Source organism: Gallus gallus, chromosome 8 (assembly GCF_016699485.2).
Source record: "Gallus gallus isolate bGalGal1 chromosome 8, bGalGal1.mat.broiler.GRCg7b, whole genome shotgun sequence".
Lineage (NCBI taxonomy): Eukaryota > Metazoa > Chordata > Aves > Galliformes > Phasianidae > Gallus > Gallus gallus.
Window position 1 is genome coordinate 2,647,830 of NC_052539.1, and position 19,126 is coordinate 2,666,955.

The following is a 19,126-nucleotide window of genomic DNA, read 5'->3' on the forward strand; positions in this document are numbered from 1 at the left end:
TGGCCTGCCTGGATATGCCCTCCGAGAATGCGCGTATGGGAGGGCTGAAGCCACTTTCGTTATTTTTGGCTGGAATGGCGACGTCCTTTGGACAGCCAAAACTGCGCCTGTACGCTCAACTCAGCGAAAGGTGGAGGGTAAAGCTCATCTCAGTCATTTCCAAAATGCTGACTGTCTGTGATCGGCTCTCCTCCCAAGTCAGTTACTCGGTACACGAACGAACATTCCTTGCTACTAAAACACAAACAGGTAAAAGACACCATCCTAAGCAGTTTTAAGCAAAAGTCAGTACGTGCAATAAGAATATTACTTTATTTCATTTCTGAACTGCATTTAAAGCTATTTTGTTTATTATCTCTTGGCACTGCCGAGAGCTTTTTCTCATTTTCCGCCCCGGTTTCCCTGCTGTGACAGATAGGTACTGTATTATTCCAGCCCGGATAGTACTAACATGAAATGTAATGTTCTACCAACGTCTCTGCTTTCAGCACATATGATCACAGGTGAGTTCATTTCTTGTTTATCAAATGCGGCTAAAGAACATTTTACTACTGGTGTTAGATCTTATACTTGCACACTTTTAATAAAATGTATTGAGCAACTTCAGCTTCTGCAGACCGTTACCTTTCTTTTAAGTCCTCATAGCATTTGATACTCAAAAATATTAAAAATAAACAGGAATGTCTGAGTCGTACTGGCTATGCAGTTTCAGACCGTCATCATCACTTATACCTTCTGTTACAACTTAGGCATTCAGAATTTAAAATTCAGAGTCTGAATTCTTATCTTTTTAAAATCAACTAAATTTTTACATTTACTTCAATGCTGTAAATGACATCCCAAATGAAAGTTCCAGGTTAATATAACGCCATGAGGTCCGAAACAACTGAAGCATTTTTCATGTCAGTGACCCCTTGCAGACATGTTAGATATTTCAAATTAGAATTACTGAATTTCAACATCGTCTCCTGTCGAGGCTGCGAGGTGCTCGGAACTATCTGAAGCGAAATGCCGCTTTAAGTCAGAGTACGAAGTGTACACTGTTCCCATAAAAATATGCACGCAAAGCAAACTCAAGGAAATAAAGATTACCTCCCGATAAGTGAAAGGCTTAGCTCCTGCAGAAAACCATTTAGTGTTTAGATCTTTCAGCCCATCTAAAATTGCCTTCGGGTCCCCCAGCTATGTATGGCTGACAGCGTCGATCTAGAACCCGGCTACACTGATATCAATGAGGTAGTTCATATACTCTGCTATTTTGGAGTGCATGTAGTTCTTCTCTGGGGCCAAACTGAGAAAATTAACAAAGTCAAGCTACTGTCAAACTAACATTATGCTCCTTAGGATCTCATTTGGCGCTCTTCACATTTAAAAAGCAGAATTATAAAGAAATGCTACAATGGAGATCTGCTGCAAACAAAAAGTTGAACTATTACTTTCAGCAAGTAACAGAACAAAATATTATTATTTTCCACTATGCATCCGTTCATTATAAAAATCTATCATGACTCAGAAACGATACAGGACAAGGAGGGAATAAGGAGGTTCCCGGTGAGTTTCACGTGGGAAACCGAACGCTTCAGTGAACGCTTCAGCAAACGCTTAAAAGTGGCCCTCTGGTTTGCTATGCGCACATTTTCCTAATTGAATACATGTTTAAGAATGCACCTTAAACTTTTTTAGAGGATGGCATTGTTCCATTTTTTCTTTGCTTAAAAGAAAGGTGGACGGCTGTGCTATGGAACATAAGGATGGGAAAGAGCAGTGGCTGTGTGGCTACGTTCTCCTTAATATTAGGGCTGCCAGGATGAATTACGGATAGAATGCAAGGGAGCGTGCGGGAGGGAATATTTTATTTCTTCTTGCCGCAGCCAGGGTAAATAGTAACCCAATAACTGCATGCCCTTTAAACTTGGAACTTGAGAGGTTCTAACGGGGGCGGTGTTCAACAAGTTTAAATCGTTCCGTTCAGCTTGTTGCCTAGTTTTATCATTATCTAACAAATTCAGTCCCATTGACTGATATAAAGTATGTCCAGTGGAAGTAGAGTTCTGCACGTCTAGTTGTGGTTTGCGGAGAATTAAAACAAAAATATAGTTTTTGGTGAAGTAACTTGCGTTACAAAACACACGAGGCATTACGCCATTTGCGAATACCATTGAAAATTCAGTTAATCATTTACAGAAGTGATAGTCAGGGAGTTTTTGCAGATGATGGAAACTGTTGACGGGGACGGTAACGAAGATGAGATTTAAAAGCTATTTTTTCTTCCTAGTTATGATGAATTCAGGAAACATCTTCGCGGAAGGTAAAAGCAATGAATTATTTTGCTAATAAATATGCATCGAATCTAGAACGCACGGTTTAGGTTTCTTAGGTGGAGTGTCTTTCATATCTTGATGTATATCTCAAAATATAGTAAGTACGATAACTTCAGAATAATATTTTTTTCATTTAACAGCGACTGCCAAATACACCGGCTTTGACCTCGTAAACAGTATTTCATTCCCTTTGTTTGTAAGCCTGAATCGATCCGACTGTTTTCAAACAAATACATTCTTCTATGGGATGAGATTTTTAGTGAGAAATGCATGTGTTATCTCTTTGCAGATAAACTTTGTGATTTGCCGCATGTAGAAAATGGAAGGATTGCCCCATATTATTACAGTTTCAAAGGTTACTATTTCCCTATGCGTAAAGGAAAAAGCCTTTCCTATTCTTGTGTGGCTGGTTATACAACCGAAACCGGGACTCAAGATGGAAGAATAACTTGTATGGCGAAAGGATGGTCTCCGGTGCCACGATGCTACAGTGAGTTAGCTTCTTCATTTCATTATCGCCTCTAGCAGAAAGCTATTTGAGCTCAATTTCCTTAAGCACACGAGGACAAAAGGTGTGGAATAGTAGGGATAAAAATGTGTAAGTTAGGTCGAGGTGAAATCCATTATGCATATTCACACCTTGAATTGTTTTACGCTAGTATATGTAAAACTTACCTCATATGCTTTTAAAGAATTTCAAGAAAGCTGCCTGGCTTAACTTAATTTGGGAAAAATAATTGACATTTTAGTCACAGGTGTGCATCTGAGCCTCCTCAGCTCCAGATTGACATATTCCACAGTACGACTGTCTGTTCAACAACTGAGTTAGCATTTCAATAAAATGAGAAAATGAAATGGGACGGAGATAATTTGAAAACCCCACTTTCTTGTCTATCAGAGGAAATGTTACATTAATTATTTCTTCCTAAGCAAACTGTCTCTTTTCATTTAGAAAAATGTAATAAGCCTCTTCTGGAACATGGCGTGTTTTACGGTACAGAAATGTACTTCAACATACACGAGAAACTACAATACAAGTGTAACCAAGGGTACCACGCTCCCAGTGGCGGTACCGAAGATACGGTACAATGTCAGTCAGATGGATGGTCTTCCCAGGCAAGCTGTACTAAGACAGTGGGTAGGATTGCGTTTCTCTCCTTCTCATTTCATATACGTTTATAAAATTCAGCTGTCTTTCCCGTAGCTGAAAGGTTGAACTGCCTTTGTTAGGTTATTTGAATATTCCTGAAGTAAGTTCCTGGCCATACCCCACACGATGAACTTGTCGGATGTTTTGCACTGCTCATTTTGTGCCTTGGTATAGATAAAATTGTGGAATCGGTATAGGTGAGATAATTTTGTTTCAAACGAACCTATTTCTGTCCAAACTTTGCACCCAAACGAACGCTAGAAAACCTACATACACCATTGCATTTTCAATGGTTCCTTATTTCCAAAGACCACCTCAGATACAATCGCTTTTAAGGGAAATTTTAGGTAAGTAAACTTAAAGGAAAAAAAGAAACCCACGATATTATGTGCATATCTTATTCATTTAAGAGTCATGTCAAGTACCTGAGTTACATCATGGCAACTACTTCACAACCCAGCGAGAGCTCCGAGTGAACGAAGCGCTGCTATACAAATGCGACGAAGGATACCGCACTGCAGGAGGAAATGCTACAGAAGAAGCAGTTTGTCTTGCGCATGGATGGTCCCTTACTCCAAACTGCTCGAGTATGTAGCAGAATTGAAATGAATTCTCTTTGAAATGTGACATAGTCTACAAGTGAATAAAAAATGTGTATGTTTTATAAACTGTTGGGATAAAAAAGGTTTTATGTTTTCTCCCTAGAAAAAACTTGCCCCTCTTTGGGTGGAATAGAACATGGAGGTTTCTATCCTATGAAGAAATTCTATGAAGAAGGAGATGTAGTTCATTTTTTCTGCGAGGAAAATTATTCTTTCCGTGAATTTGACCTGATTCAATGTTATTACTTCGGATGGTATCCAGACCCTCCAGCCTGTGAAGGTACCTCATTTTTATGTTTGTAATATGGAAAATTCTCCAGCGCTTTCTTGAAATGAAATGCTTTCTTTACAAATACAAATTAAAAACAAGCTCTTGTACCAGTTTACAAGCTAAGTAGACATAAAATGTTAGCAGAAGAGCACAAAGCCTAAATGGTGGGGAAGAGGAAATGGTGACTGGAATTAGGCCACTTCCACCCGTTCTAGGTGGAATCTAACAATTGAGAGGGTGCTCTTACCTGCTGTTGCTTCCATGTGTTGTTTCCTAGAAAAGCAGGAAGAAACAATCGTGGGGAAGTTGCTTGGCCCTTAGAGTTCAAGGTAAACCACATTTGGATTATGGGAAGGATTAATCAAGCCTGTGTACAGGCTTCATGAGGTGGGAACACGCCTCTTGAGGTACTAAGAACAATTATTTTGCAGGGTGAGCACCAAGAAAGAATGGTGCTCGGGAGAAATGAAAATGTGGCCTAAATCTAGTTTTGAGGAAATACTGATTACAAACTTCATCTGAGGATAGGAAAAGAGTCACTGCTTTCACTGCTCATGTAGTATTGGAACTGATACATCAGCCGTGTTAAGTACCGTATTAATGGACACTGTGGGAAATCTCTGTAACCTGAATACTTTGAAAGAATGTTTTACCAAGTGCATGAGAAATGATCAGTTTGTTTATAATGGTGCGATATCATAATGCCTCTCCTTGTCGAAAATAAAATCCACATTTTTGTCCTAAATCTTCATTTTAGTAAGTGAGGTGTGGAGCTAAGAGATTCCTCTGGATAAACCAGAAATGTCTTCTAAAAACATAGACTTGCGTGCTGCACGGTTAAATGAACTGCTCTGCTTACAGTTTTGCTTAGTGAGGAAAAGAATGCATTTTTTATTTTCAGATGTAACAAATAAATGTCCTCCACCACCGCTGCCTCCTAACGCCCATATCATCGCAGATAGGAGAATGTATCGCACTGGCGACAGAGTTCGTATACAGTGTCAGAGTGGATATGAAATAAGAGGATCTGGGGAAATCCGATGCGAAAAAGGAAAATGGACGTCACCCCCTATCTGTATGGGTTAGTACCTCTGGCAGCCGAAGAGAAATAATTCTTAAACAGTATCTTAATATTCCCAATAGTCACAGTTTCCGTACCTGCAAAGCTATTTGTCCTCCTCCGATAAATGCTTGAGAGCTCAAGTGCTGCACATTAAGAAAGAGGATGAGCTAGATTATTTCGTAGTCATTTTGTTTTGTTTCGTTAATGTTTGAAAATAAAATATTTTCAAGGAATCTATCTGATTCTAAGTTTCTGCTGTGATTTTAGGATCTACGGATAAAAAGGAATCCGAGACACCGGCAGTCGAGGCGAATGCGACGATAAGGGCGAGCAAAACATATCACAGTGAAGAAATGAGTAGGTGAAACTTGCGTTTCTATTTAATAGGAAATCCAATGCTCTCTAATACTGTTACAGGTATTTTATGACTAACCTTATTACTCTTTGGCTACACTACAATTCCTTGCTCTTGAAGATGTTTGCATATTCTTCGTGTATCATTTTAGCGGTATGCCTGAAGAAAAGAATGTTCTTTCTTATTTCTAGAGACTCTGAACTAAACCGATGTTTCAGAGCTGTATATGTAATTTTCTTACACACATTAGCATTTAACTGCAATCATTTTGTATTGCTTCCGTTACTGTTGTCTGAATGTGCAAATTCAGGAGTATTTTGCTGATTCTTAGTTTAATAGTTCACGGAGGTTTATTTTGAACTCTGTATGGGTTTAACATTTCAAGCAACAAATTAAGATGGTCTCAGCACGCCCAAACAACTAGTCCATATCTACTGTAAATGAGCTGGAGTCAAGAGCGGACACACATGAGGAGTGTAGAATGAATAAAAATAGCCTGCGCTTCGGTAGGGTAATTGTAGACCATGTCAGTAAGATGCTGTATTTGTATGCAAATACTGGATCAAACTCCATTGCTATTCAAATCCGTTTGCAGAGGTGACATCATTTTAAAGATTTATTTATGTATCTTTTTACTTTGTATTAGAAATACAGCAAAACTGTACCTCTCCGCCAGTGATTAAAAATGGTGTTCTTCTTGCCCCTTTATTACCAAGTTACAAACATGGTAGCTCGATAGAATATGGCTGCCAGCGTTACCATCTTTTGGACGGACCCAGTACTGTTTACTGCAAACGAGGAAACTGGACAGAAAGGCCTACTTGCTTGGGTAAGCCTTACAGGAAAAAAATACAAATTAATTCCTCCCAATTAAAAAAAAAAAAAAAATCCACTGGTATCCTTTGTTAAAAGTATTTACTTTAAGTTTTTAATCTACTGTGATAATGCAAATTAACTAACTATCTTAGCTTTAGTTATTTAGTTCAAAATAAAGCATGTCATATGTTTAAAAATAGTTGTAGAAAACACTGTATCAGAAGTTTGTGTTTTCTGTGAATTACCGTTCTGAGTTTATTCTTTTTCACATATTACTTCTGTTACTTTAGTCTGTTTCTTTATTTTTGTATTTATTTAATATATTCCAAGCATTATTTCTCATAAAATTCCAAAATATTTTAGTACTATTGGTTTTTATTTATCCTTTTTTTCCCAACTCTACTCTACTTTCCCAACTCCTACAAAAGGGAGTTAAGAAACCTCTTGATTGCTTTTATTTCCTAGATCCGTGCATTCTTAACGTAACTGAAATGAACAGTAATAACATAGAGTTGAAATGGAGACAGGAAGAATTTGTCTTCCTACACGGTGATCTCATTGAGTTTGAATGTAAGCAAGGATACAAATTTCCCCATGTTACCGTGCCATCTCCCGGGAGGACTTGGTGTGACCGTGGAAGGCTGAAATACCCCAAATGTGTTTTTCAAGGTAAAACAATACTTTACATTTGTCCTTTTGATTTCACCAATCTGAGACCTATTGAGAAACATTTGCTTCGGTGGTAGAGGCCTAGAAAGTATTGTAAATGGTAATAAAAGTTTAGTATTCAACAGATATCCTTACTCAATACAGATACACTGTTAAATTTGTGTTGAATATAGTTGTTAAATATATAGAAGCATAATAAAAACAAGACACCTTCCTCTTGTGGGAAGGCAATAGAAGGGAGGGAGAAGCTGTTCTCCAAGCCGAGGGAAGCGAAAGCTCTGCTGTAGAAAGACAGCTGTAAACGCTGAAACGCATATAAGAGGTTTCTCACAGTTTAGAAATAACACAGATTTCATTCTGATTTGAGATGTAATGTAGAAGTATTAAGAATAAACCAAGTTGATATTTATGTAGTGCTGACAGCAATTTAAAGCAGCTGATTTGTAGTTCTTATGTTGAACATTTCGCAAAGGTTTTTCATGTTGTTCTAGTTCCCATGGAAAAATGTGACTCTCCACCATCTATTGCGAATGGTGCTCTTACTCTCCCGCCTCTGACCCAGTATGACAATGGTTCTTCAGTACAGTACAGTTGCTCTGAGTATTACTTCTTGCAAGGATCTGAGAGAATTTATTGTTCTGAGGGCCGGTGGACTTCGCCGCCGCTTTGTATAGGTACGCACAAGAAGATACGTAAGATACATAAGCATTTATTTCCAGTTGTTAGATGGCTAAGTATTTATAGATTGATGCTCAGTATTTATAGATTGAGTGTTGCCAACTGGAATGTCATTAAGATCTCGACTGCATTTTGGAGTTAGAGAGGAACGTGTGTTTTAACAGAAGAAAGTACAACCTTGTTTGGCCTTTTTATTAAGTAAGTGTTGTGTGCCGGCTGCATCCAAAAATACAGTGATATCACATATAATATATTAAGAGAACGGGGAATAACCTACCTTTTGAGCATCGACTCTAGTCACATTTATTTATTTCAAAAATAATTGATTTCTTAACACTGAATATGTCTCTATTTGTTAGAGCCGTGTACTTTGTCAAAGAATGAAATGGAAAAGAATAACGTGCTGCTGGAAAGTTTTTATGAGGACCAAGTTTACTTTTACCATGGAGATTATGTTGGATTTCACTGCAAACAGAACCATTTTGGAGCAGAATCTGGTGCAACTTTATTTCAAGTGCAGTGCAAGAGAGGACAGCTAGCATATCCAAGATGTGTTGAAAGGAGAAAATAATTAAGTATGACTTCAAAAAAATGTAGAGGAAAGTTATGATGTGTTTTTTATCTAGTATTAACGGTTGCATTAAGGTGGCCTCATATCTTCAAGATGACTACACTTGACTGAGAAATGAGTGTTGTGGCATCGCTGAATCTGAGTCAAAGAGGGAGGGAAATGAAAAAATGTTCTGTGGACTGAGGACTGAGTATACAGCAGTGCATCACAATATTAACAAACTGCATGTGGAAACGTTAGGAAGAAGAAGAGTTCTGTGAGGCTTATAGTGCTTCTGCCAGTGCATCTGTGCAAGAGAATGTCAAAAGGAATATTTGTGATGAATTTTTTATCATTGTATTCAGCTTTTCGCTGCAGTTTCACTAGGACTGTTTTCATAATTTTGGTTCCTATTATTGACGTTGCTCATATACTGTCGAGATTTCTTCTTATTCTGTCCCTGTCATGGCATTCAACGTTACGCATTTGTTTTTCTGCCAGACCTTCAGCTCTGGCTGAAGCCGGGGGGTGGGGGGTCCCCTTTGGCAACAATAGATGGCAGACGAATGTCATTCGTAAAGCTGTGAAGATGAGCACATGAAGTAAATAATAAAGCACTGCAGTAGCTTATCGCTTTGCACTGAAAGTGCTGGCAGTGATTTTCCTGTCGTCTGGAAAAGGTTTTGCAACAAGAGGCTTCACCGACGATGAAAAACAAACAAACAAGCAAGCCCAACACACGCTTCTCAATATGAGCATCTAAAATACACTGCCTACCTCTCTCTCATTCTCACAGTCCAGGCAGTTAAATGGAACCCTCCTCGCAATATGGAGCACCAGCTCTTTCCCCAGGACACTTCTCTGCCTTATACAACCCACGGTCTTCTGACACAGAGACTGAGTGAGAGTGCCGCTGTCAAATCCGCATATTAAGTGGCATTAAAGCTCAATTTTTTATTTTTATTTTATTTTATTTTTATTTTATTTGTGTGTGTGTGTGTGTGTGTGTGTGTGTGTGTGTGTGTGTGTGTAGTCTAAACAGAAGCCTTAAGAGGTTCTTGCTAGTCTCAATGGATTTATCTTGCACAGGGGTACTTGCACCCTATGCTGGAGCCCTGCTGTTCTAGTAGACCTTCAGTGCTGATTCATCCCAGTCTTCAGCTGAAAGATTCCTTCTTCTCCAAATTCCTGCAACAGGAGACCTGGCTGTGCAAGAGGGAGTCAGCAGGCCTTTGTTCTCTTGAGATCTTATTCCAAGAAATTATGTCAAATTATTTGGTTATGGAGTGACTAAAGCAAGGCTTCAGCTGTCCTGAAATTTCCCTTATTGGCAAAAGCAACAACGGGAAAATCCGGTGTTACTTACTTGCTTTATTTTCTTAGAACTCACCTCATGTTTATATCCTATGTGAATACTGAGACAAATAGATAGACTCCATTAACAGTACACAAATGCAGCGTATCACTTTGGTTCATTTTCACGAGCTCGGCTGAATTAATTAGGTGAAGTTAAAGAAAAATCTCTCTGTGCTGAAGGTACCTCAAGGTCAAAGAATCATCCCTTGCTGCACCAAGCTGGCTGTGCTGCACATGCTACCTTTCAAAAAATTCTTAGAAAAGTGAACTTAAAGAAAAATGGAGAGCGTATCTTCTACACAGCTCTATGAAGTAGGGCAGTAAAACCCCTCCCCAATGAGCAATACACCAATGCCACGTAAACATGTTAGCTGTTCCTATCCATCAGCTGCAATATGTTACCATTGGATCAATTACAGATAAAATAAATAAAACATGAGTGTCTTGGATCCATCAAGACAGCAATGCAAGCTTGCCAAAAAAATGAAAAGGATGGCAGGTCTCATTCCAGGACCTGTGCCAAAGAAGTTGTGCCTACCTACATCCAGAAATCCTAGTTAGTTAGTTACTCACATCCCAACGTCTTGCCTTTCTGCCAAATAACACGGAAGCTCAAGTCCTGAGTAGGAATCAGGTTCTGCGATCCAGAGACTCCTCTGAGTCGTTTAAAGAAGACTCACCCTGACTCACCCTGCCTCTGCCATCATCCCAGGCTAAGTTCCAGTCACGCTCGTGGAGAAACAGGTAGAAGCAGATGAGACCAATCACGCTGATAATCAAATTACTTGCAGGCTTTTTAATTCTCGACTCAGTACACCTCCAAAGCCGGCCTACTTCACGATGCAAATGTAAATAAAATAACGGGGCTCAATGTGGAATAAGCAAGATGTAAGTAAGTATAATCATTCAGGTGGATGAAATGTAAACATAGTTACAGAATGTAAATAAATTTACAAAAAAAAAAAAGGTTAAATTTGAACAAAATCATCCAATAGTATAAAGAAAATGAATTAGCAAATTCCAACAGAGAGCACTGTCTTCGTTATAAAGCGCAATCAAGCAGGAAACTCCGGGAAAACTTGAGCTCAAATCACGGGATTTGTTGAAGAAGCATTCATTTCTCCAGCTGGACTCAGTCATGTCATTTCCATCTATCTGCATTGTAAGGAGACAGAAAGGGAAATGGAGATCATCAAGGCTGACATATTGTCACGTTTCCTGAGAGCAGTGAAAAGCAGTTGCCAACTACGCTCACTGTTTGAATTCAATTCCCCATGTCCCTCGGAACAGGAGCAGCTCCTCCATGACAGATGCAGAGATGTATGGGATTAAGGGAAGGCTGCTAAATTCGACCCTCCTTTTACAATCCTTCTTGGCTGTTGCCCGTAGTTCTTTTACAGCCCCCTCTTTTCCCATGTGAACTGCTTACATGCACATTGAGGGTATTCGATTACTCCATCCAAACACCGTGGTTTAAATTTCTCTGGTCTTGAAACTGGTTCATAAAGCCATTTGCACTTAAAGGAAATACGTTCCTTAGAGCGATAGGTGTGAGGCATCCTCCATTGTAGTTGAATGTTGTTCTTATCCATTTCTGATTCAAGCACCCTGCAGTCCCCTGGAAAACAAAAGCCACCACTTGCAATGTGAAGTACTTTCATGATTTGCCTGTAGATCTCATGCCGGAAGCCAAGTCTCTGAAGATGTTGGTACCAACTGAACACCTCAAACGCTTATTCTGCTTCTCTTTTGTGACATATAGCGCAGACTATGAAAGACTATGAAAGCTCATTTCGTACTCTTTGGCAATGATCCAGTAAGGCCTGCCCAGGGAAAATGTAGAAGGGGACAAGCATAGATTTCCCTTCTGAGAAGCCTACAAAGGCCTGCAATGGACATCGACTGCCGTCTCCATATGTATCAGAACACAGTATGAGCAGAGAGGAGCTGGAAAGGCCACAGAGGTACAAAGGGATGCGCAGCATGGCGGTGACAGAGACTCAGGAGAGAAGCTCACCGGGGCAAAACCCTACCTAAACAGGCAGGCTTGGGAGAGACTGCAGTGAAATGGTCTCCTGTCCTGCCATGGTCATGAAAATGATTTCAGGGATATCGCTTTCTGGGAACTCATGAGCTCTTTAGTCCTCCTTGGAATTAGACAGGCAGCCACAGAACAAATAACCCTAGCGTGAGGCTCGGCTATCCCTTTCCTCTCAGATGCTCCTGTCAGTGGCATCTTGGGAAACACAACCCGTCACAGCCTACAGCTTTACAGGATTCCCCACACCCTGCTGCTCTGTTCTTACATCCCCAGGCATGCTTACTAAAGGCTTTCCTCTTGGTTTCTGCGCTAAGTACGCAAGAAACAGCAGCCAAACAATGACAGATGGAGAAGACTTACTTCCTGGATTGCACCGTGGATATTTAAATGTGCCATTAATACATTGTACTCTGAACGGAGAAGATGCCGGGTCTTCCACATTTCCTATTTTACAATCAAATTCGATAAAATCACCCGGTCTGGAATACAGCTTGCTTTCTTCCCTCCATTTCAGCTCAATGTTGTTATTGTTCATATCTTCTTCAGCTGCCGTACAGGCCACTGGGAAAAAGCAAGAGAACATCAACATCAATTCATACAGATGCACCACATGTAATTTTTTCTCCCTACAAAGGTTCTTCATGTCATAAAACGCTTCCAGGACTTTGCTCTGAGCCTCTGCTTTTTGCAACAGGAAAGATATTTTCATCAAAACTGAAGGGGAAAAAAAGATGATGGTTGAGTCACCGTGCAGCACTATGGAGAGGCCATTTATCTCCGAGAGTCACGGGGGGCAAGGGGAAAGCGAAGCCTGGGGTAGGGGAACTCAGCAGGCAGCATTCAACTTTCCTGTCTTTTTTCAGAATCCTCCTTCCCCTTGTCCCAGCACTTCTTTAAATTAATTTTCTCATGGTCACGTCACCCCTGGATTTAATGCATTCAAACAGACCCAACCTCCCCATTGCAGCCTGCGGACCGCGGCAGCGTCCTCGACACAGGAGCCCAACACGCCGATGGAGATCTCCTCACGTAGGCAGTTCAGCCAAACTCCTCTCCTCCCAGATCTCCAGGTGAGAGGAGGCGGGGAGAGACCACGGACAGCAGAGGGGACCGTGCAAGCTGACATACAGAAGAAATTCCTTCTGGACAAAAGAAAGACTCTTTGCTGTCAGCCACAGCACAAGTGCTGTTTCGCAAATGAAGCACACTGGAAACACCTTCAGGATCTGCAAAAAAGTCAGTGTGAGCAGTCACGTAGCTCTTGGCCGTGCAACGCATGCTTTAACCTACCTAAGCAAACTGGTGGATTTGTCCACTGCCCATTAATACATGTGATCTGCTGAGATCCTTCCAGGATGTAGAGATTTGGGCATTTATATTTCAAAGTTTCACCTTGTGAATATTCTGGCATCGGGAAGGATAGAATATCTCCATTTTCAATATCTGGAGGTGGGCCACATTTTTCACTCTTTCCTGGAAGAACATTAACACTTAGAGAGAAACGCATTGGAGTTTAATCGCAGGGGTGGCCTGGCTTCGAATACTTCAGGAGACTATCTCTCTTGTACTTAAAGAGACTCAGAGGAAAGCAGAGAAAATTGCCAACTCGACACCAAATATCTGGCAGATGGAGAAGAGTGACAGTTTCTCATCTTTCCACCGCTGGGACTTGTAACTACCAGTTCAGCCATCTGCCATCTCTGGAGCATTTGCTGCTTCCTGCAAGACTTTCAGGGGTCCTACGCGGTAGCGCAGGACGTTTGGCATGGTTCTTTCTGCAGAAGAACCAGATGCCCACCAGCTTTCTGCACTGCCTGAGCAGGGACAAGCGTGAATCTGTTTGCAAACTAGAACAAACAACACCGGGCCATAAAATTTCAGTTAATAGCATGGCAGACCTTGGGCTCTGGGGAGTCCGTAAGTGCCAAATGCATTGCATTTACTTGCAGCTCAGAGACTGAAATTTGAAGAAGTAAATACCACCAAGCCAGCTTGATGGCAGTCTCGCCGACAGGCGATGGATGGAAAAACAGGAAAAGTACCTTTGCACGTGGGCAGTTCTGTCCAGGTCCCGTTCTGACAGCTTACGGTGGAAGCTCCAGTCATACGGAAACCTTTCCAGCACTCATATTTAGCTGTCTCCCCAGGCAAATACCTTGACTTTTTAAAACCTTGAACTTTACCACCAGAGATTTCTGGAGGAGGTCCGCATCTCGTATCTGAAAAGAGATATTTCTACAGTTGAGGTTACAGTCATTGAGGTGTTCCCCTAAACCTATTTTGGGTAAGGGAATCAATCTCGTTACTCGCCAGCTCACACAATTTCTGTCCAGGGCTTCTAATGCCTTCACAATAATTTTTTCAGTTTTTTTCCCCCTGGCCACAAGAGCGTACTGGGGTAAAACACTGAGAACATCAGGAATGTGAGTGAACAGGACCGTGACTTCAAATGACGGTGGCAGCAGAATGCTTATTTGTGGACTCTTGGGAGGTGGCAGTGTCAGCGAGAGAGTCTAAAAAAAGCCAGCATTTCTGTAGCTACACCTTATGACAAAAGTCCTTTTAGCGATGCTGTGGCCCTCCCCAGAGAACCCTGGCGTTTCTGAAAAATCACAGATGTAGCGGCCGAGCTGGCCCTCTGATGAACCACAGAGCTCTGGAAGAACTCGTCAGCCTGCACTGCTCGTGGACAGGTATGTGCAGTCAACTCCACGGAAGTATGCGAAAACCAAGTAGCAGTAGTTCACCCTCCAGCCACAGATTTGGGCAGGTAAAGGTGCATTGTCTTTTTGTAGAAATGCTCTTGCTGTTTCAAAAGTCTAGTGGATCTGCACTTTTTACATCCCAAGACTCTAGTGGAATCTCTATCAGTGGGAACTGACCCTCGGAAAAAATGGCCAAATCTCTCCCTCACTACTTCCATTCAGATATTCTCTGACAGGATTGAACAGAACCGAGAACCCCTTGCATTTTTCTAGAGAAGGCCAGTAAAATGGTGTCTTCTGGGGAATAAATAGCATCATAGTGGAAAATGAAAAATTATCCTATTTTTTATGCCCTTTTTCTTTAAGATGTTTTTGCTTTTGATGAAAATATACATAGTAGTTCCAGAAGTAATAAGTTCAAGTGCTGTGTGAGAAAGCAGTAGTAGGTACAAAGCTGCAGTGCAAAATTAAAGTTTTTCAAGTATTCAGGTAAACAGACCATCGCCTCTATACTAAGGGGCAAGATGAAAACACAAATTCCTACCTTTGCAAGTTGGTGTCTGCAACCATTGTCCATTTGAACAAGTGACATAATTTACAGCTGTAATCTGAAAATGGCTGTCACATTCATACTGTACCCGAGCACCAGGCAGATACCTCTGCTGTTGAGGGCTGGTAATATAAGCGTTGTGAATTTCAGGTGGGGCTTCACAGCTAACATCTGAAAAGAGAGGCACATTTAAGAATATTCCTGCAGTAATGTGATGACCGTAGAATATTGCGTTCAGGGTCAACGTTATTCACAATGAGGACAGGCGGTTTGCATAAGGCAGGTTGTTTTCCACAGGTAGGAAAGGAAGATACCGTGGTCTTTATTCTACAGTGCTTCACCTGACAATATTCTTTTTGCCTAAAGCGACTGAAAAGCAGAAAGGAGTTGTAGAGATTAGCAGAATGTGCAGGCTGGTGCAGTACAGCATTGTGCGCGCCAAAGGACTGGAGAGTGTTTTATTTAATATTTGAAGGTAACTTTCATAATGAAAGTCACATTCCTAGTGATGCGAAAACAAATACGTTAGCTTACCAGTTATCCCTTTGCAGTTAGCACCCTTCCCTCTGTAACCTTCTATCTGTTCGATCTTAGAAACGAGTTAAGTTGCGTCTACTATCTTCGGCCCAGAAGGGAAAATATTTCTTTGCCGATCAGTTCTGCTCGACGGTTCTCAGGAACCAGACAAAAGTTGCCATAGCGTCCCATTCGAATCGATCCAACGATTGACTATTGTTTTGATGTGCTTGCGTGCCTGGGTGGTTATTATTTTAAGAACTAAAAGGATCGTAGACTATTTAGAAGTAGAACACGCACCTTCACAGAACGGTGGTGTCGACCAATTTCCTTTTCTGCAAATAATTTCCGGGACACCAACAGCCTCGAATCCTTCATCACACTGGTAGCGAATTGTTTCACCAGGCTCATACGCTTCCTTGTTTCTGCCTTCAATTGCAGAATTGGGAACATTTGGAATACTTCCACATGATGCTTCTGAAAAGATATGCAAACCTGATACTTGTGGTAATATGATACGCACAGAATGAGATTATTTTTCTGACCAAACAGATGCTTTTTCTAACCAGCACGGTCAATAACTACCAGCAGATTTTTTATAAAAGAGAGCACGCAGAAACTTCCATGTTAGTCTCCTAACTAGACATACGCTTTAATCACTGAAAAGATTTTGATCCTTTTTCTATCAGCTCCAGAAAATTTTGGCAAAGGCTTCTTTCCCTTACTACACAGAAGCAATATCCATCGCTGAAGTGTCAGAGTGACTCACAGTCACTAGTGGACTCTGTAGAAAACAGGTCCTCTGGTGATAAAGATATGCCCACAACTCATCTGGCAGAGACAAACGCTCAACAAAGATTGCAAAAATACCACAGGAATACTTAAAATACTAAATCGTTGTTACTAATCAACTCCAGTTTAAAAGTATTTCAAATTCACCACTAAGCCAGTTCCAGGAAAAGTATTGCTTGATGTTACCTGAACACGTAGGATATGAACTCCAGTTTCCCATAGAACAACTTATCTCCGATGGTCCGTCTAACTCAAATCCAGAATGACAAGTGAACTTCACTACAGCACCAGCTAGATAAACTGTTTTGCCTTCTTTTTCCATTTTTAAGCTTTGATTTACCAGCCTGACATCATCAGCGTGTTCTACAGGTTGTGGTGGCGAACAGGGTTTCTCTTTAAATCACAAAGATAAACAATAAGAGAAAACAATTAATATTCCAAAGACACATGCAGTCTAAAACTGAAAAGAAAATTCAAATGAAAATGAAGCATCTTGAAAGAGATAAATAAGTATATACGGTTCACAAAGCAAAAGTCCTTTCCTTTCTCCCTCCCATGAAGTTTTTTTGTCTTGCGATTTGAAAGGAGTTAGAACCGTATCCCACTTCACACAAAGAAGATACAGTTAAAACTTAGTAACAAGAACAGGTTAAAAATCATAGGCAGAGAAGCAGAAGAAACTGTCGCATTTTGGGATACTGAAAGTGAGTTTCTAGAATTTTAACTAAATTAAGTTTGTCCATGACTCACAAAGTTGTACCAATATGCTGGAGATTTTCTTGCCAAAGGGGGGAAAAGAACGGAGAGCATCGGAGCCTATTAAGAACTACAACCTGCTTTCCCAGATGTACAATGGATCAAACATCTACTAAGCCTTCACGAGTCAAGATTGTCCCCATACTTTAGCATCCTTTTGCTAATGATGACTGCAAGTACGCAACACAGAAGTTCATAATAAAATAAAGATAAAAACAAATGCTACTGACCAACACAGTATGGTGGTGACTGCCATTTCCCATTTATACACATTATTTCATTTGCACCGATGAGATGGAAACCCTCCAGACATGAAAAAGCTATTTTGCTCCCATTCTTGTAATTTCTTCCGATTGGTATCTTGTTAGCATTAGGCAGCTGAGGTGGAAGTGGACATGTACTCTCACCTAAAGATATGCATTCATTTCATAACAGAACAGAAAATGAAGTGTAACAGTTTAAAGATTCCAACAGTAACCAACAGCTAAGAAAACACTGGCGGTGGACAACTCTTCAGTAGCTATCTCAAGCTTTATCTAGTACCACAATCATTTTGTTCTGCCTGAAAAGCACTAGAGCTGCTCTCAGATGCTTATAATGCTTTTGACATGTTTTCACAGAAAGTGTGCTCAGAAAAATATGCACTGTCGGTGTCTTTTTCTATCTCAAAATTGCCTTCCTATCGTAAACTGGTAGCCTCTCTTTTCCGTTACACAGCTGAAGAGTTTTTCCTAACTGTCTGTATGGTGAGCTACTTAAGGAAAACTGTTCCACCTTTTGGGGTTTTCTGGGTTAAGTGTGACCGGTTGGTAGGTTTTGTCTGATTTGTTGAGTTTGGTTTTTTTGATTGTTTGTTTGTTCTGTTGCTGTTGTCTTCCCAGACTTAGCTAATAGCAATGTGAATTTTGCTGCTCAAGGAATGAGAGGCAGCTCCTGTTATAGGAGAGGAAAAGGAAGGGAAAGAGATAAATCTAGGCGGGAGGAAAACTCAAAAGCTCGATTTGTTGTTTCACATGGTTCCAGAACACTTGGATGGTAGGGACTTGTTTTGAAAGGGAACACTGTGTTGAATGGTAACCACCTGATATACTTCTCCCATTTCAGCACGTAATTTTCCACACATCTGGCTTGTCGAAATCAGGCAATTAAGTCATGATTGTTTTTACTCTTTTACAGGCAATATCCTGCTCTGTCTATAATTTAAAGGCAGTCCCGCAGGCATCTGCCCCCTTTGACATGTATTACATAATGGCAGCCTCCTCTAAGTCTGTGCTTTGAATTGACCAACTCAGCTTTTTTCTTGTTGTTTCACTGGGAAATAACTGAGGGAGGGATGGGGGGGGAGAAGGAAAAAAGAAAACAATATAAGTTCTTTGAAGTTTTCTCACATCAAAAGTGACAGTGACGATGGTTCCCATGTCAGAGTAGATACTATTAAGTCTGCTTCATTAAATAGAATCTCTAAATTTAATTTGCCGTTCAAATGATTTCCTTAATTAGTTCAGATGACTATGTAATTTTATACATATATACACACACACACACACAAGAATGTAAGCATTTCTGTTACAGATCAGTGGCACTGTGAGGCTAAGAATCTTCAATAACAAGCATTTACCGTGCCTACAAAAAAAAGAAGAAATTGTATGCAAATCTAAAATCATACCTGTACACTGAATCTCTGGAGTCCATTTTCCGGATACACAAGTTGCCTGTTTAAATTGTCTGTCAGCTGGTTTACATTTATATGTTAAATACAGCCCAGTCTCCTTTGCTTTCCTGTGAGAACCAGTGCGTTCAATCACAATATCCTCTGGAGTTACGCACTGATGAAATGGGTCTGAAGAAAATCAATACAAGTAACTAAAGAGGAGATCTGGTTCAGATAATATGTACGTACTCATTCATTAATGAAGAAGTCATCATTTTCCTAAT

General features: G+C 40.5%; 2 protein-coding genes across 13 annotated transcripts in view; one reads left to right on the forward strand and one right to left on the reverse strand.

Moving 5' to 3' along the window:
• The first annotated feature begins 59 nt into the window (after positions 1–59).
• F13B (coagulation factor XIII B chain) lies at positions 60–9,438 on the forward strand. 11 transcript variants are annotated; one of them, XM_040704784.1, is made up of 11 exons: positions 60–249; positions 2,611–2,811; positions 3,274–3,459; positions 3,882–4,058; positions 4,177–4,353; positions 5,246–5,425; positions 5,675–5,768; positions 6,479–6,591; positions 7,044–7,247; positions 7,739–7,921; positions 8,285–9,438. In XM_040704784.1, the coding sequence occupies exons 1-11, from the start codon at positions 75–77 to the stop codon at positions 8,494–8,496; spliced, it is 1,902 nt and encodes a 633-aa protein (XP_040560718.1). In that variant the 5' UTR covers positions 60–74; the 3' UTR covers positions 8,497–9,438. The 11 variants fall into 11 exon arrangements, with proteins under 11 accessions (XP_040560718.1, XP_040560716.1, XP_040560717.1 ...); XM_040704782.1 differs by having other exon boundaries at positions 5,675–5,764; positions 6,409–6,591; XM_040704783.1 differs by having other exon boundaries at positions 5,303–5,425; positions 5,675–5,764; positions 6,409–6,591.
• Positions 9,439–10,607: 1,169 nt separating this feature from the next.
• CFH (complement factor H) overlaps positions 10,608–19,126 on the reverse strand; it is a 32,627-nt gene continuing 24,108 nt past the window's right edge. For both annotated transcript variants that reach the window (XM_025153086.3, XM_426613.8), the window contains 10 exons: positions 18,858–19,031; positions 17,422–17,598; positions 16,622–16,828; positions 15,944–16,120; positions 15,122–15,298; positions 13,915–14,091; positions 13,163–13,345; positions 12,233–12,433; positions 11,261–11,449; positions 10,608–10,986 (listed from right to left, as the gene is read on the reverse strand). In XM_025153086.3, coding sequence (XP_025008854.1) covers positions 10,973–10,986; positions 11,261–11,449; positions 12,233–12,433; positions 13,163–13,345; positions 13,915–14,091; positions 15,122–15,298; positions 15,944–16,120; positions 16,622–16,828; positions 17,422–17,598; positions 18,858–19,031 — 1,676 coding nt within the window. In that variant the 3' untranslated portion in view covers positions 10,608–10,972. The remainder of the gene's footprint in view (positions 10,987–11,260; positions 11,450–12,232; positions 12,434–13,162; positions 13,346–13,914; positions 14,092–15,121; positions 15,299–15,943; positions 16,121–16,621; positions 16,829–17,421; positions 17,599–18,857; positions 19,032–19,126) is intronic.